The following is a 22,505-nucleotide window of genomic DNA, read 5'->3' as shown; positions in this document are numbered from 1 at the left end:
GGCTCCCGCTCTCCATGTCGGCCAGAATTGCCATCATAAAAATGATCATACTCCCCAAATTTTTGTATCTTTTTAATAATATCCCTGTTCCTCTCACTCGGGCATTTTTCTCCACCCTACGGTCCCACTTGATTAGGCTGGTTTGGGGCGGGAAGCACCCCCAGATCCGCTGGAGGACTCTTACGCTCCCCCATGACAGAGGCGGCTTCGGCATGCCGGATATGTATTTATACTACCTGGTCGCTCAGTGTGCGCAAGCCTACGCCTGGTACCATCCTGACGCACGGATCCCGTTTCTTCGACCGGAGGCGGATTTCGTTCTCCCGGGTCGCTTATCGGCGGTGTTACCTAAGGGGGTTCCCCGGAGCCCAGTGGATATCCAAACAGTGTCCACCACCAGCTGGGCCAGGAGTCGCCTTTCTCGCTATTTAGCCCGGCCTCTCCTGTATTCCTCTTCTCTCCCACTTCCTAACCCAGGATTATTGCCAGGCACGGGGGAGCTGCTTGTGCAGCGCACTTTAACTAAGTTTAACCTTACTAAGATCGGAGATTTATACCCTGGAGGACACATTCTCGTTGTCGGAGGAGGCGCAATTCAGCGAGGCCACTTTCATGGACAAGTTTCTCCTACGCCGGCTTTATTGCGCGGCGCGGTTGGAAATGGCGGGATTCCCACTCGAACCGGAGTCCTTTGAACCCCTCACCCTCCTCATTGATAAAGATTCAGGAGCGCATATGGTTTCTAAACTTTATAAGTCAGGCGCAGCTCTGGTTCCATGTGCGGATGACCGATTGCGTGCGGCTTGGGGGACGGACTACGACATGGGTAGGCCTATTACGGACGAACAATGGACCGCTTGTTGCAAAGTCGCTAACACTATATCACTCAATAGTCGACACAAGCTCCTCCATTACAAATTCCTTCGCCGCTGTTACATGACCCCTGATAGACTCCATGCCATCGATCCCTTGCGGCCCCACACATGCTGGAAATGCTCTGCACCACACGCTGATTTTGCACACATGTCATGGACATGCCCCAGACTGCAATCATACTGGACCAGGTACACGAGATCCTGGGCGCTATGTTGGGGCTTAAGTTGGTCCCCACACCTGAGGTTGCATTGTTGGGCTACACGGTGAATTTCCCTAAGACGGTTCGGAGACTTGCCTCTCTAGGCCTACTACTCGCCAAACGGGAGGTTGCAAAGCGCTGGGGAGATAGGACGGCCCCCACAGCTGGGATGTGGCTCACTTCCATGGCTTTCTGCAGCACAAATAGCGAGATCTACTCCAGCCTCCTCCCCACAGTTGCGCGACCCAAGGATATCTGGGGCCCGTATAAGACGTATATCGCTACCCTGCAGAACGCTTCCCCACCGCACTCCAGTTCCGGTATAGTGCCTACGGGAGTGGGGTAGTCGGTATGGCACCAGAGTTATGCTTATGGGGTGATTGTGACATGGATATGCTGTTATGGTCCTACTTATTGTCAGTCCTGAGCTGCGGTTCCCTACGAGCGTGGCCTAGCTGGGGGGTGTGGGTCGTTAATAGGGGTGCCCATGCTGACTGAATGATGGGTCCTTGGCGTGAGTATCATTTTTGAGTTCGGGCGGATGGGAGCGTTGGGTTGGTGGCTGGGGGTTTACGATCTGATGTCTTGCTTATGAGCCGATACTTATATATGGGGCGAGAGTGTCGTAGTGTATCTCTTCAATGGTTATTTATTGAGCACACAGCCAATGTCTTTGTAGTGTTTTGTTTTTCAAAACTAAATAAAGCTTTAAAAAAAAAAAAAAGTATTACAAGGTAACTTTCAGGAACGCCACCTACACAGGGGAATCCAATTTAATACAGAACCATTATTGGTGTCCCTATATGCGGATGATATTATTTTATATGTTCTGGACCCTCAACACAACTTAGATCTGTTCGTTTGGGAGATTATTAGATTTGGTGGCTTCTCGGGTCTCGGCATAAATTGGCACAAATCTGTGATATTTCTCCTCACTCGGGGTACGGACAGATGTGAAGCTGAGTTCCCTCTGATGTGGGGCACCAAGTAGGTTAAGTATTTGGGAATTAACATACACTTAGACACTGCTGAGATCATTCTATCTAACTACGGAAGGGCGATACACTCGCTGGAGAAGCAGGTGGATCGATGGCTCAAACTCTCACTCTCGCTCGCCAGATGTATCGCTCTGATTAAAATGATTGTACTTCCCAAATTCCTCTATTTATTCAACAATATACCAATCCCGCTCCCGAATCACTTCTTCCACTCCATAAACACACATCTCATCCGGCTCATGTAGGGGGGGCAAACGTCCCAGAGTTAGATGGGAGGTCATGACACTCCCTCACCACAGGGGTGGCATGGGGGTGCCCAATCTGCAATTGTATTACTTGGTAGATCAGTGCAGTTATGCACATGCTTGGTTTCACCACGATGTTAGGATCCCATATGTGGGACCTGAGGCTGACTTACTCCTGCCAGACGCACTAAACACAGTATTACCCCTGGGTTTCCCTCGTGACTCCCGGATATTCAGACAGTCTCCACAACCAGCTGGGCCTGGCTCAAATTGGTTTGGCTGATGGGATCCCCGACTCTGTACTCTCTAAGCTTACCACTCCTAATCAACGCTGGTAACCCATTACCGGGGAGAGAGTGGTTCAGCGCACCTTGACCCGGTTTGACATATCCACCGTGGGGGACTTTTACGTCAACGTTCAGGCCTTATCGGCATCAGACACGGATGCATTCCCTGACGCGTCATTCATGGATAAATTCACACTCACCCGCATCCGTTCTACTTTACGCGCCAAGATCCCTAGGTTCCCCGTCAACCCCAGCCCGTTCATGACACTATCCACAGTAATAGAAAACGAAACGGGAACTCATCTGATCTCCAAATTGTACAGGTCATGCACAGCAGCGGTCCCACTCAACAATTCCGCAGTCCGCGCTGCCTGGGAGGCGGATTTAGGCCATCCTATTACAGATGACCAGTGGGAAGCCTGTTGTCAACAGATTAAGTCAATTTCCCTGAACAGTCGCCGTAAGCTTCTCCATTTCAAGTTCCTTAGGAGAATATACATCACACCCAAGAGAGTGCACAAAATTGACGCGGATAGACGAAAACTGCTGCCTCAAATGCAAATCCCCACACGCAGACTTTGCACACTTCACTTGGACATGCAGCACAATCAGTAGTTATTGGACCGCCATACACCACACACTAGGGAAAATGATAGGGCTAAACCTGGTCTCAACCCCTGGAGTGGCTTGGATGGGATATGTTAAAAATATTCCGAAGTCAGTCCGGAAATATACAGCGCTGTCTCTTTTACTTGCCAAAAGGGAATTAGCATTAAAATGGGGGCGCAAGGCTGCACCACGACACAGTGATTGGCGCACAAGCCTTTCATACTGCAACCTCAACCATGATTTTTATGCTTCCACCTTCCCCAAAACTTCTCACCCACGCGACATCTGGCGCCCCCTTAAGCACTATAACACGATGACACACTCGCAACACGCTTCCCAATTAGAGGGCGGGTTAGTCCAGACTGGAATAGGTTGATCAGCCGGATCTGAGTGACTTATTTGTACTAATGCTCCATCACCCTGTACATTGGAAACCACATGCTCTATGAGCTGGTACGTTGTATGCTACGCAGCTGCAAATTGAGGGCCAAGGAGATTTATGTTATGCGCATGTTCGACTACGCAATCCATTCAAATCTAAATACTGTGGGGATAACTGTTATATATTGATTGTAAACTATGCTTTTCTGTACGTGAATATTTTTGTATGTCATTGCACTGGAGCAGGCATTCTGATGTGAAATGTATAATGAAAATGGTAAATAAAGATTCTTTAAAAAAAATTTTTTTTAAAAAAACAGTTTTCCAATATAATATGCAGTGTATACAAGTGAATGCAAGTTCAAATGCAGTTGTTCGAAATACAGGTAAATCAAGGTATTGAAATTACTGTACAGATTACTTTTTAGATTACTTTTTCTACTCAGTGTGATATGCCTAGATATCACACTGAGACATTACCTAGAGAAAAGGTAAGTAAAATCAGTTTTGCACAGTTGTTGTTTTTCAGGTTTCCCTACATATCAACGCCACACTTCGAAAGTTTTTCAGAGAAAAACATTCAATCGGTTCCTACAGAGAGAAATAAAGTTAACGGTTACCAGGTAAGTAATCTGTCTTTGGGGTTGAGCTTCTGGAGTTAGAACAAGGGTTCCCGCAGCGTCAAGGATGCACTCTTGTTACACCCTCAGCAGCACTAGGGCGGCCGGGTGCTGAGGCCCAATGTTATTAAATGGGGGATAGCGGTCCTCCGGTTGGTGGCTGCTTACGAGCAGGCCACTGGGTTGTGGGAGCAAATCTCCTGGTGTTAGGCTCAGGGCAAAGGGGGATCCGTTTTAGCACACAAAGTGCACCCGCAGCGGCGGCTGGGTGCAGGGTGCTGTTTTGGCACCAGGTGCCTGTTGTTTTCAATGGGGATTTTCGGTTTAGGTTTAAAGCAGCAGGATCGGTCCAGGAAGATTTCCGGGAGGAACCAACAGCTGGGCAGGTAAGTTGGAGGGCTCGGGGACGTAGGTGCACCTTGGGTTCTCTTCTCCAGGGCGGATAGATGCAGGGGAGTCTTTTGAGGTCAGATTTCACCTTACCGGGCCACTCGCGGTTGGGAGGGGAGGGGGGGGGGGGGGGGGGGGGGAGGGGGGTCCAGGGGTCTCTGTGCAGAGGCTGCAAGCGACGTCGGAGAGTCCTGGAGGAGTCAACCCACGATGGACTCAGGCTCTGGAGCGCTGGGGGACCGGTGGGCCACTCTAACTCATGCCGTAGGCGACGGGTGCAGTGGTGGTTCCGGGCATCGGGTTTCTTTTTCCTCAGCAGTCTTTCTTTGGTGTTTCTTCTGAACAGAGCTGCAGTTCACTGGAGATCCGGTCTTTGTTGAAGGCAGTCTGTCCTCCCAGGGGTTCTGGAGGTTGCTGGCTGCAGAACAAGACTATTTTTGGCACAGGATCTCTGGAAACTGCAGACGGGCCAGTAGGGCTGGGGCCAAGTCAGTTGTTCTCTGCAGTCTCCTCTGCTGGGCGTCTTCTTTCGTCCTTTTTCTTCTTAGGATGCGGGAATACGAATTCTTGGTTCAGGGCTGCCCCATAAATACTGTATTTAGGGGGCGCTTTAGGGGTCTCAAAGTCAGTAGTCAATGGTCTACTGACCTTAGGGTGACTACACTCTCCTGATTAGGGAGTGCCTGCCATGTGCAAGATGGCGGGCACTGAAGAGTGGGCTTCACCTCTCCTCCCCCACCTGAGGGGTGGGGTTGGCAGAGGTGGGCACACCTTCTGGGCTGGCTAATTTTTCCCGCCTGTCTTCCCGCCAAAAAGGAGGGGAGACAGGAGGTGGCCTGCTCCTGACAGCAGGAGAGGCTGGGGGTCACATTACAAAAGGCTGCCAGGCCTTTGAAGCTCCCCTGCCACAGATGGCTCTTCCTGCCCTGGGGGGGTGGGATGAACACCACCGCCCAGGAAAGGATCTGTTTCTGGGCTCAGGGAGCAAAGGCTCCCACACTAGGGGTCTAGAAACATGTCTCGTTGTGGCAGGTTAGTGTGTACCAGTCAGAGAACCCACAAGAGGCTGGTTGTTTTCCAGGGGCATCTCTAAGATGCCCACTGTGTGCATTTTTCATTAAATCCCACACTGGCATCAGTGTGGGTTTAATGTGCGTGTGGGATTAATGTGCTGAGAAGTTTGATACCAAACTTCTCAGTTTTCAGCGTAGCCATTATGGTGCTGTGGAGTTCGTAATAAACTCCCAGCTCAAATCCTCTTAATAGCAGCACTGCACTTACGTCTAAGAATGGACTTAGACACTGTAGGGGTCTAGGGCTCATGCACCTGTACCCTCACCACCGATATAGGGCACCCAGCTAGAGGGGTGACTGATCTATGCCAGGGCAGTGGGTTGTAGGCATGGCACACAGGGATGGGTGCCATTTCAACTCTTCACTTTGTTTTGCACCAAAACATGCAGCCTGCATGGCAGTGTGTGTGTGTAAAGGTACAGGGCCTCTAAGGGTGGCACAATAAGTGCTGCAGCCCTTAGAGGTCTTCCCTGGTCACTGTGCCCTGGGTACCTGTAGTACCATTTACCAGGGGCTGACCTGTGGCCAGAGATGCCAATTGGGTTTGGGTACGGTTTTGGGGGAACCTGATTGTCAGGGACCTAGGGCACATCAAGTCAAAAGTGCATCAGTACTCTGGCAAAAAGTGGGGGGGTTACTGCAACAGAAACCTAGCTTCTCACATTTTGTATCCACAATCGTTCACACCAAACTCCTACTTCTATCATCCAACACACCAAAGTACATATGAAAGGTTACATAAATAGGAAAAGACATTAACCCGTGAGCAAGCCTCAACCAAGTTGCCTCCTTTCCCCATTGGCTAACACTGGCACCCGGCGCCCTAGTGCCGCTGGTGGTGACCTTTGAGTGCCAACCTCAACCATGGGGAACCTTGGTTCTACCCTCCCACCCCCCAACCATCTACTTACCTCTATACACAACACTTAGTTTTTCTCCATAGGACTGAATAGTGGGTTCGCTCCAAAAAAAGAGTTGAACTGCTTTGTACTGCACAAAAAGTAACCTATTGCCTTCACAATAGTTAACCTGCTTACAAATGTTCTGTGTTGCTTAAACTGTGTTAGGAGCTTGTTACAGGCCAAACTAGAAAATCAATCAAGAAGTATTCAGAGTAATCTAAAATTAATTACAAGCAGTTTTGAACAGTTTACAAATTGTTTTCTATAATGGAAAAGTAATCTGAATGTTCCTACAAATCCAGTATTTACTGTATTGTTGAAAGTAACATTGTACGAAGAGTTTAACTTTCCTGCTACCAAGTTAACCTTGGTTTATACAAACAATTGGTCTGGATTCAGTCTTCTGAGAGTGTGACATTTCTTGCCGTAGTGTGTACAACAAATGCTCAACACTAGTCTCCTGATATGCCAGACTCCTCAACCACACTACCATAAAAAGAGAGTACGATATTATCTATTTTAGCCTCTGTTATACCTCTGGGGAGCCACTGGACTCTGTGCACACTTTACACTACTTTAGTATAGTATATACAGAGCCAGCTTTCTACAGTGCGGTTATACTGGCTGGTTGAGGGTTGCACACACTTTCCCTAAGGATTGCTGGGAATGCTTATATATTTACTAGTCTGTTATCAGCCATCACCAATAGGTTTGGATACCATGTTTGTCCATGCTACTGTGAGGCTAATAATCTGGATGTCATTTTTAGTTAGACTAGTTTAGACAGGGTCAACCACGAAAACGTTCTAGCAAAATTAACAAACAAAATAAAGCACAGGTTAATATCTGCCTAGATGAGGATGGTGCCGATATGGAAATAGAATAGGCTTTTGTCTCAATCTTGAATGATCGAAAAGGAGAACTTACTAGGTCCTCTAGTGGAAGGGACACAAAGGAGAGAGGATGGTTTGAACATAAATGTAGAACAGCTCATTCGGAACTTAAAGCCGCACTGAAGAAAGATAATTGATTACAGATGGAGATCGTTGAGTGCAGGGTGGCGTAGAAATGTGCTCTCAGCCAGAGGAAGAAAACTATAGAGGAAGAGGCTTGGGTAGCCCTTGAGGCAGCTAGTAAGGCTAAGGATAATCAGGCCTTCTGTCAAGTGATAAATTGCCTAATGTTCCGAGATAAGGGAGGCCTACTCATTTGGAGTAGCTATACCAGCCTACCAATGGATTGCCCGTTTCAGCAGTATATATGCAATTGGAAATAGGGACAAGAAGGCCAAACCTAAGGGGTGGGAATCATATAATCCCCCTCTTCTTGCAGAGATTGTTTAATGTTCATGGCAACCTGGCAAGAGGATATCAGAGCAATCAATATATGCCCAAAACAAAAGCTCAAGGACCCTATGAAGTGCCTTCATATCTCAAGGACAATAATGATTTTTGGTTGCAAATACTGGAAAATATTCTGTAGGCAATTTGCAGAACAGGAAAACTGAATACCTGGTCTCAATCAGTGCTTAAACTGTGCAAGAATGAGTGCAAGTGCCCAAAGCTCTGCTCAGAAGCCTACGGCCTGTGTAACTAACTTTTGGTGCACTAAATACCAAGGCTACATATTCCTGGATTCACCTCATGCCTCTTTAATCCACTACCAGACACTACCTGTCCCTTTATCTCATTATTGTAGGTTCCTGCATCCTCTCAACAGTTTTTCGGCTTTCTCTTCTTTTATCTTTCCACTTTGTTTTTTCTTCTCTTGCTCTTGGTAAATGACTGATGCAGAAAAATAAGTGTTGGTCCATGATAATGAGTGCCAGTGGCCCTCACCGGCAACCACCATCTCAAATTAAGCAATTGTCTCAAACTTTAATAGTACCTATCTAAAAGAAAGGAGATCATAGTGACCAGAGTTGCTATCACCCGAGGTGCAGGTACATACCTTAAGTAGGTCATCAAACCATCCCAGTGCTCCTCTATGCGGATGATGCAGTCCTATTGGCCCGCATTCCACAACATTTCAAGCTCCAGCCAGACAATTGTGCACCCTTCATATGAGATTTGGATCTTTAAGTTAACCTTACCAAATCATTTGTAATGACCTTTGGGTCAACTGCCCCCTGATGCCGAGGCTCTAGTATACAAGGCCTCGATTTGAAAACAAACACAAATTCTCAAACCTGGGAGAATTTTCTAAATCTGTGGCACCTGGAAAGAAGCAGGTCCATATGCAGACAAGCTGGAATTAAAGCCCAAGAAGGAACTTTGCACAATTTATTGTGCCAAGTGTATCTAAGCAGGTAGGTATAGAGCTGGGTTATGAGGATATACTAGCATGGCAAAGCTTACACTGTCTGAAAACACCTGTATGAAGAGACTCATCAGTCCCTCGAGCTGTATGACAGCCATATGAGATAATGAATTAGAGTTGCCTTATATAGAAGGCCTGATTAGGGTACAGCCACTTCTCCTATAGCACAACGTATGGACTAAACAAGAGGAACAAATGAATAGTTTGATAAGGGGGGGGGGGGGGGGGGGGGGAGGATGCAGACTATTTCTTGGTCGGCATCAGTGCCAGTGCTCTTTCCCTAAAAACAAGCTAAAAAGGTCTAAATGTAACACAAATGCACAAACTGGCACCCCTGTAAGTCCCTAGTAAGTGGTAACACTGGTACCTAGGGCATGGGTACCAAAGAGGTTCCCTAAGGGCGGCAGCATGTATTGTGCCACCCTAAAGGGCTACCATACAAATTGGATGCAGGCTATCATTGTGCAAACCACAAGTGAAAACACAACATGGCACACTCACTGGGTTCCATACCAAAGTCACTGCAGGTAATATATGCACGTCAACCCTACAGTAGGCCTTGTAGCCCTGAGGCAGGGTGCATTATATTACATGTGAGGGCATATCTGCACAAGCAGCTATGCCCTTGTGCTGTCTAGTTCAATTACTAGATGGTACAAGTTAACATGAAAGCCATTGTAAGTATATCTAACTGGACACTGGTCATTACAAGTCCCCCAGATACACGATGGCTTTACTAAAACCCAAAGTATTTGGTATCAAACACCTTGTCTTAATAAATCTATACTGTCAGTACGTAGATTTATTATGACATGCACCCAGAGCGTATCTTATTGGTGCTCCATGAAAAACCTACCAGTATCTAGTGTGCTGAAAGTCCGGTCTCGTGCAGCCTGCCAACACAGACCTGTTTCTGACCCCCTGCAGGTGAAAGCCCAAGCTCTCTGAGGTGAGAAACAATGCCTGCTCCTGAGAAAGGTGTTCATGAAATTAGGTATGCAAGCAAGCGTGTTGCACCTCCAGGATAATCACACCCATAAGGTGGCTACATGATGTGCTCCACAAAAGAAGGGTTCCACCGTTTTGTTTTTGGAGGAATTGGGAACTGGGGACAGAGTTATACCCACTCCCCACAGGAAATGGTCATACAGGGGCTATAGTGAACCCAAAGGTAAGTAGCCCATTTGGCTAATACCCCTCAGTCCTCTTTATGCACCTAAATGTAGTATTTAGGTGGGGCCCTGACACCTGGAACTCAGATTTGTCTGCATGGTGGAGCAGCATCAACTTTGGAGCAAAACCCTGCCTGACTGCTGCTCTCCCGACAATCACAGACACCAACTCATCCAGAAGTGGAACAGCTTCCCCAAACCCTTGGAGGTCTGCTCAGCACTTCCTCAATCCGTCAACATCTCCCTTGGAGTGGAAGAGCCACTCCTTTGCACCAGCAAGCACTGACTGCAGCTGCCTGGTTCACTTTTCTGTTGATCCCCGGTCCCACAGAGGGAGTAGCACCTGAGCAAGAGGTCTTTATGCTCCAGGACGTCAGATCCATCCCATTGCCAAGTTTGGAGATGTCAGGACCCCAAGGAGCCGCCCTGCACCAATACCCCAGGTACTGGAGCCAGTTGAAAGCACAAGGCTTGTTTGTGTTCAGTCAGAACACCACCATCAAAACGTACGTGCATGTTAAAGGATGTCAAGAGAGGCATCTCCACACCAAGAATGGCCCTGCTGTGTTTTTCACTCTTCTGCAGGAACATAGAGAACCGCGAGAGCCTCTAACTCACCGACCCGCTGGACAAAACACCTCTGCATCCAAGCTCTCCTGCCCAGACTCCCTCAATAGTGTTTCTGTGGCCCTGAGACACTCAAGAGCCGAGCCCCCGAGGTTCTACTGGACTGGTCCTCCAGTCCCACCTTGCAGCTTCTTTCTTACAAGTACTTTTCCCCTTTGACTTGAATGGGTAGAGTTCGAGGATACTACCACGTACAGCACCTCGGCAGCCAGACACCCCAGGGCAGGTAAGCTTGAACTCTTGGTGCTTTCTTGGACCTTGGCCCTTACTTGCCTTAAGTCCAGAACTACAGACCTGTAAGTGTCCATGCAGTGAATTTTTCTCCCAAAGGTAACGTTACCGCGTTCAAGGCTGCATGCCTTAAATCTGACAGCTGTCATTTTCTGTGTTTACTGCAAAATCTGATAACGTCCAGAGCAACAGTCTTGTAAGTGTGTCTATGCAGTGAATGTTTCTCCCATAGGTAACATTACCACATTCAAAGCTCATGCCTCAAATCGGACAGTTGTTATTTGCTGCTTTTACTGTAAAATCTTGTAATGGCTAAAGTACTTACTCGATTACTGTAAGCCATTAAGGGTAGTCTTGACATTCTACATAGTGTACATCCTTTTGGTACACTACATACAAAGCCAGCTTGCTACAGTTGGGGAAGTGAAATCCAGTGAATTAAGAACCTTAAGAATTTATGTAATAAAAGTGAAAGACCATATTAATTTTGATGACCGAGAGTCCTTGTAACAAGTGGGCGGGGACTGAACTTAAACATCTGCATCTTCAATATTTTGAAGGAGAGAAATTTAGCTATTAGCAAAAAAGTGCCACATGTTGCATACTCCGAACTATAACCTATGATTGGTCAACAGCTCGATTTTGGAGCAATTACAAGTAGCCAGCAAACATACATTCTGACTCTATTAAGACTTAACAGGATTAATCGTATGGCCACCTTCTAACGCAGCAGTGATTGGGCAAGAACTTTAGATAAATGTCCTTGTGACAATCATTCAAGTCATGTTGTACTTATTTACTTTGGTGGCATTTACACTGTTCCTAGAATGTCTTTCAATAAACCACTTTTAAAGCAATACAAGATAAACAATTTAATTTTACAACAGTTGCAATCATCCGTAGTTTGTGCCAATATTGCATCATATCTTTGGCATGTGCTACAAATCAGAAAACGAATAGGGAGGAGCATGAATTTGCTGGTGCTGATAAACGTAAAATTATTATGCTTTAATCAATATTGTACACATGTATTTTGGACGCTCCTGTGATCTGTAATTGTGAAGTGATCATGTTTAACTAATATTGTTCACATGTATATTTGAATGATTATTTGTTGAGTTAATAATTTGTGCATGAACTATATATTATTTCTTTAATATTTTGCTTTTATAGCTTTGAAATATAAAGTCGAATAATGTATCTTGAAATGAAAATGAAATGACTGATTTATTGCTCTTGCTTAATTCTTCAGGCAAATATTGCACAAGTTTTTCCAGCTTCTCCAACTGCTCATAGGCATATCGACTGAGTAGAGCTTCTAAATTTGCTATCCTCTACTGTGCTGCAGCTACCCACTACATCCACCTCTGCACCATCTCCAGCCTCTTGAAGTCTATCTGATCGTAATCCAGGTGTAGATAGACTGCTCTATCACGGGCAGTAGTCATTGGAATTGAATTCGCCAGCACATTTAATCTAATGTAAAGGGGTTTTGAGGGGATACTTTTCCACTTTAGAGGTCAGTGCATTTAAGGAGGCATCTGGTCCATGACTGGTCTCTATGTCAGGTTGGCTTATTGAAGGCAGGTCCGTTCTTCAAAAAATGTCCTCCTGAAGTTCGGTTCACTACTTACAGGTGTTAAATCTTACACCTATTCTCAATATGCCTCTACTGTGCCTTTGTTGTCTATCTTTGTGGATATTTATTTTGCACCAAGACTGCCATTTCAGCTTTGAGATGTTGCTTTTTCTTTCTGATTTCAACAGCTTTGTCCTTCAACTGGACATCATCTTCATTTTGGAAAAAGGAGGTACCATCTTCCCCTTTTTGAGATGGTCTTGATTTAGCCTTCCTTCAATATCGATCCACTTTAGGAGGCTGAGTGAGAAGATTTGTCTGCTCTGGCATCTTCTGTCTTAAACCTGAAGAGCTCTTTGTCTTTCACTCCTGGATCTACTGACAAATGTTTTGATGTTTGTTAACTCATCTTCAAGTCGGATTCTTTGTATTGGATGTGCTCAGAGTCTGGGGCCTTGTGGACCCAACAACTAGATGATCGAATAATGTACAGCATGTGAATCTAGTAGAGATCCACACTACAAAACTAGGATATTGCATACCTATCTAGTACACATCGCTGAAGGTTCTATGGATAATTATTTTAACCAGTGTCTGACATAGTTCCATGGCCAGCTGGGTAGCAGTTAAAACAATTGTTTTATGTACTTACTTGTGCCTTTACAGTCGTACCAGACATTGTCCTTCTCTCTGCTCATTTTCAGTTGGGACCTCAGGCTTTGGCAGGCTGCTGGTACTGTCTGCAAGTAAACAAGTGCTAGCTGTCGAGAATTACACCAGTGGCAGTTGCTAAGTTCGGACGTCTTCAAATTAATCTCTTGGAAATCAGTCACATTCTCTAAAAGGAAAGAAAGGGTTAGGTTTCTACAAATAAATGAGAAATAATACATAAAAAGACCCGCACAGCTTAATTAAAAAGCTATTTCAGCCAAGGTCCAGTAGCTAAGTATAGCTGATGTTACAACAGAAGAAATAGGCTATTACTAGAGCACCTGCAGCCATCCGTCAACAAAAGGCTGTTCAAATGGGATATTCATGGTCTACAACATCAGCACACCTTACATGGTAACCTTCATTGATACAATCTACCAACACATTCCAAACCCCCACCCCAGACCGGACTCAATCTCGCCAAGTAGCAATACATTGAAAAATGTGAGGGGAAGAGAGCAACTGTGTTCATACAAGCAGATTTCTTGTACTTGTCACAAACTGTCAGTAAAAAAGGCCAAAGCTCCAATGGCATTGAATCAGAATACTGTCACATACACTTTGAATATATATATATATATATTTTCACCGAAAAAAACATAGGTTTCAGGGACATTATAGTTACAAATTATCATTTAAGAAACCTTTGAAATTCACTGAAAAAACCAGCACAGCACCGCAGACTTATGTCTGTACAGACTACTGCCTTCGATCTACACTGCGGACAGCAGGCATCACAATTCAGATGGAGTAGCGATTGCAGATGACGCAGTCCAGTACGCAAGATACATTGCTCCCAGTGCGGCCCTCTCGGACCACGCTGAGTGCTTCAGGTGCCACTAACTCAGTGCACCACAAGTTATCGACACATGGCCTTATTAAGGCAGAATTCAAAAGACATTGGTCCGAGTGCGGCACCTCCGGACCACGCATCATCGCAGGGTACGTACACGCTCCGTGCCAAAGGTACTACTAACTCAGTGCACCATAAGTCCAGGTGGTGTGTGAGGCCAGTCCGTCACTTTTTGTGAGATGTCATCCAGGTGGTGTGTGAGGCCAGTCCGTCACTTTTTGTGAGATGTCAACCAGGTGGTGTGTGAGGCCAGTCTGTCACTTTTTGTGAGATGTCCACACTTAACTCACAACTGTAGTAAGGTCACATCACACTAGGAGCAGCTTCTTGTGGTCAATAGTAGTTATGGAGGCCGCTAGCTCCTAGCACCCCGTGCCTCCTGTTCCCCCCTCCACACTTTGTGGAGTTCTTCTAGTGATTGCACCATAAGTCATCGCCATGTGGCCTTATTGAGGCAGAATTCAATAGACAAAAGACATTGGTCCGAGTGCAGCCCTCCCGGACCACGCATCATCGCAGGGTACGTACACGCTGAGTGCCAAAGGTACTACTAACTCCGTGCACCATAAGTCATCGCCAAGGAAGAGTGAACAGTTTTATGTCAGCAGTGAGGCATACTATCACTCGAAAATCACCCAAAAATACTTATAATATAAAAGAACAGAAGAATCGAAGTACATTAATGATTACACTCCGGTGATTTTGAAGATGTGGAATGCAAATATGGACATACAATATGTTGCAGATAACTCAATTGCTGTTTCTTGCGATGTCACGTCATAGATTACCAAATCTGAGAAGACAGAATTGAAAGAAATGTGGGAAGGAATTTCACAGGGGAAGACACTTAGCAAAAACTTGCACAGCTTCAGCTTGAAGATTCTTTCACATCGAGAAATTGGATGCTATGAATGTTCTGGTCGATCGACATCTGCAAGTTTATATTCAAAGTCAAGAGGAATTATCTGGATACGTCTAGGTCTTGCGGCGGCCCGAAATCGAGTTTTAATATAAATGATATAAAACAAGTTTGTGATGATATAGAGTTACGTTTCTTTGCTAGTCAAGAGAAGTGTACAGAAAATAACAGTTTGATAAATGTACGTGTTGAAGAAGAGATGGAAGATAATACTGATGTGAAGTTTGAAAAGGAAATAACCTTTAAACTAGTTTCTGCTGAAAATCCCAACTATGTTTGTATTTGTTCTCGATGTACTCACTATAAAATTCAAACTAGGATTGTAGATGTGTTTTTAAAAAGTGAAAAGGATAACAATGATAAATAGAAAGAATTTCCTGCTCATCTGTTTGTGGAAGCTCGTTTTAAGTTACGTACTGTACAATATATTTGTAAATATTGTTACGATAAGTTCGAACAAAACAAAATGCCAGCTAGAGCTGTCCATAATGACTTAGAATTAGTTGCTATACCTCCTAAACTTACAGATTTAAATACATATAAGGCCATCCTTATACAATCTGTGCATCCTTTTCAGGCTATAATTCGTATGCAGCCTAAAACAGGTAAGCTGCCTTCAACAGATCTATAAAGAGGTTTAAATGGAATAGTTGTGTATTTACCTTTAGATTTTAAGACAAATGTTGAAACTGTTAGCGTAGAAAGACGATACAGAACCTGTAGTCATTCTTGTTAATGGTGTACCACAAAGAGTCGGAAAATATGGCAAGAGTTAGTACATGTCACTACAGTCCAAAAGGCTACATTATATCTGGTGCAAAACAATATTTACTATAAAATTGTAAATGTAGAAGGAGAAGAAACTACTTTAGAAGATGAAACATATTTCAAGTGGATAATTCAAGAAAAGAAGAAATTTATGAACACTATACTATACATCCAAAAGAACTGATAGGACATACTATTGAATTGTTCCAGAAGAAAAAAGCAATACGAACTCCCATGAGTGTGTGGGAAACAAGTTTGGAAGCTCTTTTTCCACAGCTCTTCCCTACTGAAAAAGGTAGACGATATGATTAACTCCAGTTCAGATTCTAGCTTCAGAATACCGTACTTTACAACTGTACTCAGAACAACCAAGATTTCCTCAGTGTATTCCATAAATGTTTCATCTTTTGTTCCATACACCTACACTGCGGTCAGCAGAGCTCACAATTTAAATTGAAACATGATTTATTTATTAGAGAGAATTGTACTCTATGTCATCGAACTTTGTCAAGAGGAAGTGACTAAAACATTCCTCTATGTCTGTGCTGATTACTGCCTTCGATGTACACTAGCGATAGCAGGGCTCACAATTCACATCGAGTTGCGATTCGGTGGCTCGCCCCCACCACGCATCATCACTGGCTGCGCAGACGCTAAATGTTTCTGATGCCCCTATCTCAGTGCAGCACAACTCATGCACCCTTTCCGATACAATATCTTGTGTACAATTTCACATCTGCTGTCCTACCTCAGTGTATCACAAGTCATGAACCCTTTACGATAGATACTTTTCTGTATGATTTCATATCTGGTACCTGTACCTTAGTGCAGCACAAATCATTGACCCTTTATGATTGAATCTGTGTCTGATCCAACGATTACTGTTGTACTTGTTGCCAGCACCAACCATTCCCGGAGGGTTGGCTTACAATCACCCCACACGCATCCACCACAGATGTTACTGGACATATGACCCTGGTAATAAAAAGGAGTCGAGTGCACGTGCCCGTACCCACTTCCACTATCTATCTGTGTCCGTGTGTTCATTATGTATGCAACATGCTGCCCTTAGTCCCTACCACATTACATAGTGCTCTGGACAGCGTATGCAACCATTTTACCTTTGACAGTGGGGGAAAACTTTAGTTATGTAACTTTGCCTCGGTCACTGTACAAGTAACACATAGAGACTGCATCAGAGTACTGCAAGCCGAGTGTACAGTGAATTTATAAGTGCTTGAGGATCGTCGCAGTGATTGTATTAGATATGTTGGCGCAGCCTAACTCCGACAACAAGCTTGTCTCTAATTGGCTGCCCTCCATGTGCCAAAAATTGAAACTTCAACTTTCCATGGCCCTGTATTGCTACAGCTGCAACACTCCACTGAATGTGCAATAAACAGTAATATCCACACAGATGTCTCATGTCCACCATCTTTCTTGTGTGGATTAATATAGGGTCAGCAATTCCACGTATCTTCCATGTTGGCCATATTGTTGAACTTGGCTCACAGAGTGACACTTTGGCTTTTGCAACCCGGGTGATGATAGCACTCCAACACGGACACCTGCCACAGCCATTCCCTCAAGGCTGGTATACACCCACACCACACCCATCCAGCACAGGCGTCACAGGACACGTGACCCTACTAATTAAAAAGACCGGGCGCACGTGCTCTGCGCCATTTTAGAGTTGCTTGCAACGCATGCACTGCGGCCGGCACAGTCACACCGCCGCGGTGATGGCCTGTCCCGGTGGTCCGGACACTTGAAGTTTTGTGTGCTCTGCTGCACCGCAGTGTAGACCTGAGCCCAACATCAAGGGCCTACCTCCACATGCGTGGCCTCCCTTCTCACTGAGTTGGTAGCAGCGCAAGCACTGAGTGGGTGTACAACCTGCGATTATGATAGGTGCACTAGTATGTCCTCTGCCATGGCGATATCAAGACTCAGTACCAAATGTGAGACCTATTAGCTTGCAGAACGGAGCTGCATGATGTGGAGGGTGCCGTGACCGCGAAAAGGTGAGCAGCGAGGCCTTGGTGTGCAGCGTCAGGCAGATACATCTGGGCGGCGGGAGTGGATGGGATACAGCAGCCTGAATGCAGAAAGACGGGAGAGTGATTTAGGCGTACGCACTCGTATATACTCTGTCACAGCGTCAGATTGGTAACAAGGGCACTGGTGCAATGCCCGAGGAGCCAGTGCAGAGTTCTAACGGTGAGCTGCTTTTTGGAGCAGTCTGGGGGGAAGATTTGGGCGGTGTCGCTGTTTGGATACAGCCAGCAGCCCAGTGGGTGTCTGGATGGCCTTTCTGGAGGCAGATGGGTGTCATTACCTCATGTTTAGCAACAGGCAGAGGTGTCACTTATTTCTCTCGCAAGGCCACCCATTAATGTATGCATACCTAGCAGGGCAGTGGGCCTGAGCAGAAGTGGCCTCACGTGTTTTTAAGTCACCAGTGTAAACAAATCTGTGCATTTTTTTGTATTTCCACCACCCCCCCTTTTCTTAAATAAAATTTCGCCGAAGCAGTGTTTTGAGGAAAGGCAATATGCAAATGTGGGCCACTTTTTATTTTATAGCGTGCCCGGGCCAATTTTGAATCCTAATCCAACCCTGCTCTGCCATTACTAATTCTGTACTGTTCTGCCATTTTTAACAGTTCGCTTCACAGTGTGAAAGATTTGCCATTTTTCACAAGTCTGCTTGAACCAGTACTTAGAAACAGTACTCGCATCATTGTTTGTCTCTTTTTATATTGTATGTTTTTCTATTCTTAGGTAACATTAACCTTGAGGTACTTTAAGACCTCGTGTTTACGAAGTTACTCTGTAAACTTCCCTTCAGAACTGGGCACAACCGGTTCTCACAACCACTAGGTCCTGAAGAACGCCCAACGACCCCCTTCTGGGGCACTAGAAGGGCAGAAACATGTCGACCTCTTTTTGATTCGGACACCAACAAGTGCATTGGTTACATAAATTGACCTATTGCACGACTTTTTTCACTTTTTTTAAGAGTCTCCTCACACACCGGACAGAATAAAATACTGAATTTGGGGCAGCGTGAGAAAGACAATTTTAACGTCACAATACCACTTTTGCATGAGCATTCCTGATCACTACTGAAAAATCAGTGGTTCCCTCCAGGTGGAGGAAGCATTATACAAAAGAGACCCAATGAAAATGCGAACACGTACAAATAAGGCGGAGAATCAAGATAAACCGCCATACCACCAATGATACGTGATTGAGGGTTCTCCGAATACCTTTTTAAGGTACTGACGGAGAGAACGTTTTAGTAACCCCTCTTTTTTCAGTTACAAGTGATCCATTCCCTTTGATTTTGAACATCCTGAAAGCATGACAAAGTTGCTTCGGCACGAGGTGGACCCTCTTACACATGCCAGTGGCGGAATGTGAGCAGAGAGACTTCTTTCCGCAGCAGCGGGCAGTCACCTCTGGGCGGTGGGAGTGGATAGTGTGAGGCAGTCTGGGCGCACAAGAGCACACCGACACCTCCAAGCAGTGGGAGTGGATGGGGTACACCTGCCTCATTGCGCATTAGCGAAACAGAGAATTACGAGTGTCCAGTTGTATGTACTCTGCAATTACTAATTCTATATTATCTTTCAGATCACTAAACTTGAGGGCTGCACTATCTCCCGGCACGTGGTTGGAGACACTGGTGGCACAAAGGTGAGCTGAAAAGATTTTCTCTAGGGTCAACACTCCCTCTCCATCCCTTCCTTTCTCTCCCTCACACTTTCTCTTTCTGTCTCTTACTATCTCTCATTCTCTTTCTTTCTCTCTTCCTCCCTCTCTCTTTCTCTCCCTCTCTCAATCTCTCTCTCCTCCTCTCTCTCACACTGTTTCTCTCTTTCTATCTTCCTTGTATCTTACTCTTTCTCTCACTCTTTCTGCTCCTCTCTCTCCGTCTTTCTCTCCGACATGCAGCTACTTATGAGAGGTGATCAACAGAAGGGTGCCAACATTACACACATGCTGTTCTGATGGGTTGCGCAGTGCCCACCGAGGTGGATGCAGCAGCCTCGGGAGCATCATCATCTTCCTTCTAGAGGATCACCCCGAAATCCAAAGCATCAGACTGAATGTATTCGGGGTTAGTCTTTCAGGAAAGGCGCTCAAGTGACTCATCAACGTCCTTCTCCGGTTCTTAAACGCGCAGGGGGGGTCGACTTCTCCGAAGATGTTGGGTGTCTCCAAAGTGGGCTATGCCACCCTGGTGTGAGCCCACCGACTATGTTGGTGCTGATAGAGAATCCTTTTACTTCGTAATGCTTAACAGTCGCAATGAGAATAAAGTTGCATACTGCATGAAGATCTGTCTAGGGATATTTAGAATGGCACTGGGGGCATCCATTAAAAGGTATCCATTTCCTCACCTCAAAGAGTTCATCATCCTCCAAACGGATGTCGTAGCATGCTATGGCCCGAGACCCGCATGCTCGCAGACGAACGAAACCGACAGTTTGAACCAAAGAACCAGCAGACAGTAATGCATTGAAGATTTAACTCATGAAGGGGTGGATGTTTGCGAACTCGAGACCATAATGGGAATCGACAAAATCATCGATAGTAGGTCGTCACTGGATCACGTCCGATGGCAGAGAAAAACAATTCAACAATGGTATCAGTGACCATGCGCATCTACAACTAGAGAAGGAGTCACCGAGACCGTGTGACTCTAAAAACTTCTTTCAAAGAAAGAACTTGCAACGTGCAAGTCCAACACTGGATGGCAGGAGTATGCACAGCATGTGTATCTACAGCTATACATGCAACAAACTTACTGTTTCCAGAACAGCATTGATATTGAAACGTTTCCCTCATATATTATGTTTAACCGCATTGTGGCTCCATAACAGATTCAATAGTAGAAGAAAACAACCGGAAGATGGTGCTAAGTTCGAAAGCAAACATTGAAGCTCATCATTAGAAGCACATCAGATGTCAAAGCTCGTAACTGAAAACTTTAAAAAAAAAATACATATACTTTTACTTACATTAAATTCAATCATATAAGGAAGTAATCTTATGTTTACAATGCTAAACAATTTCCAAAAAAGGGGATAAATATATATTTAAAATATCACACGTACCTGCTACACGGATCTTGATGTTGTCTAAGCTGAACTGTGGAAGACAATCAATTAGTCAATTTAGGCATTGGTTTTTCATGAAGTAAAACACTTTTAGTCAAACATACCAAATGATCATCCATATAAATGTAACATGCACATATTTTCAGGCATACTGGTTTCTCTACTATTTAAAAAAGGAATATGCTACTTACCAGTATGCATCTGGTCTTGGCATGTAGAGCTGTAGATCTACACACTTTTGCATCGATCTCCATCTGGTGTTGGGCCCGGATGTTTGCAGTTTGTTTTTCCTTTTGGAAAGTCTTTGGAAGTCACGAGGTCGGTGACTCCTCCTTTGGATCGTATTGCGCATGGGCTCCGGCTCCATCCTCAGATTGTTTTTCGCCAGCAGGGAAAGATGGAGCGTAGTAACAACAGTGAAGAAACCCATGTGTGTTGTATCTAAATAAGATAGACTGGAACAGATACAGGTAGCCGGGGAGGCGGGTGGGCGTGTGTAGATCTGCAGCTCTACATGCCAAGAACAGATGCATACTGGTAAGTAGCATATTCCGTTCGAGGCATATGAGCTGCAGATTACACACTTTTGCATAGACTATATAGCAGTTCCCAACCTTAGCGGCGACCACCGGTATCTGTTGCAGTGGTTTGAAATAGTGTTTTTAGTACAGCCTGGCCCACACTAGCTTGTTGCATGGTTTGCACATCTACACAGTAGTGTTTAGTGAAAGTGTGCGGTGTTGACCATGTAGCTGCTTTGCAGATATCATCTAATGGGATGTTCCCTAGAAAAGCCATAGAAGCCCCTATCTTTCATGTAGAATGGGCTTTAGGGGGAACGGATAGCGTTCGTTTTGCTTTGTGGTAGCAAATCTGGATGCATTTTACAATCCACCTAGCTATCCCTGATTTTGAGATGGGGTTGCCCTTGTGTGGTGGAGAGAAAGAGACAAACAGTTGTTTGGTCTTTCTGAAAGGTTGTGTTCTTTGGATATAGTAAAGTAAAGCTTGTTTGACATCTGGCGTGTGTAGAGCCCTTTCTGCAACAGTCTGAGGTTGCGAGAAAAATACCGGTAATCCTACAGATTGGTTTAGGTGAAAAGGGGAAATGACTTTAGGTAGGAATTTTGGGTTGGTACGGAGAACAACCTTGTTCTGGTGCATTTGAAGAAAAGGTTCTTGTATGGTAAGTGCTTGCATCTCACTGACCCTTCTAAGGGAAGTGATGGCTACAAGGAAAGCTGTTTTCCATGTGAGAAATTGCAGTTCGCATTTATGCAAAGGTTCGAAGGGCGGCCCCATTAGCCTTGTGGGAACGATATTGAAGTTTCACACAGGTGAGGGTGATACTCTGAGGGGAATTATTCTTTTTAGGCCTTCCATGAAGGCTTTAATGGCAGGTACTCTGAAAAGTGATAGGTGCTGCCTGTTTTGTAGCTAAGGTGCAATTGCTGCGCGGTGTAGCCGAATGGAGGTATATGCTAGATTACACCTTTGTAGGGGGAGTAAGTAGCATATGATGTGTTGTATAGACACGTCTAGAGGATTGATTGTGTTATGGCAATAAACAACAAATCTTTTCCACTTGGCAGCGTAGCAGGCTCTAGTGGTAGGGCG

General features: G+C 45.2%; 1 protein-coding gene across 2 annotated transcripts in view; it reads right to left on the bottom strand.

The window, feature by feature from the left end:
* SENP6 (SUMO specific peptidase 6) overlaps window positions 1-22,505 on the bottom strand; it is a 755,486-nt gene that overhangs the window by 302,338 nt on the left and 430,643 nt on the right. For both annotated transcript variants that reach the window (XM_085610971.1, XM_085610972.1), the window contains 2 exons: window positions 20,886-20,919; window positions 13,162-13,347 (listed from right to left, as the gene is read on the bottom strand). In XM_085610971.1, the coding sequence (XP_085467097.1) occupies window positions 13,162-13,347; window positions 20,886-20,919 (220 nt within the window). The remainder of the gene's footprint in view (window positions 1-13,161; window positions 13,348-20,885; window positions 20,920-22,505) is intronic.

The sequence above is a fragment of the Triturus cristatus genome, chromosome 6 (assembly GCF_964204655.1).
Source record: "Triturus cristatus chromosome 6, aTriCri1.1, whole genome shotgun sequence".
Taxonomy (NCBI): Eukaryota; Metazoa; Chordata; class Amphibia; order Caudata; family Salamandridae; genus Triturus; species Triturus cristatus.
This window is presented reverse-complemented; position numbering and strand designations above follow the sequence as displayed.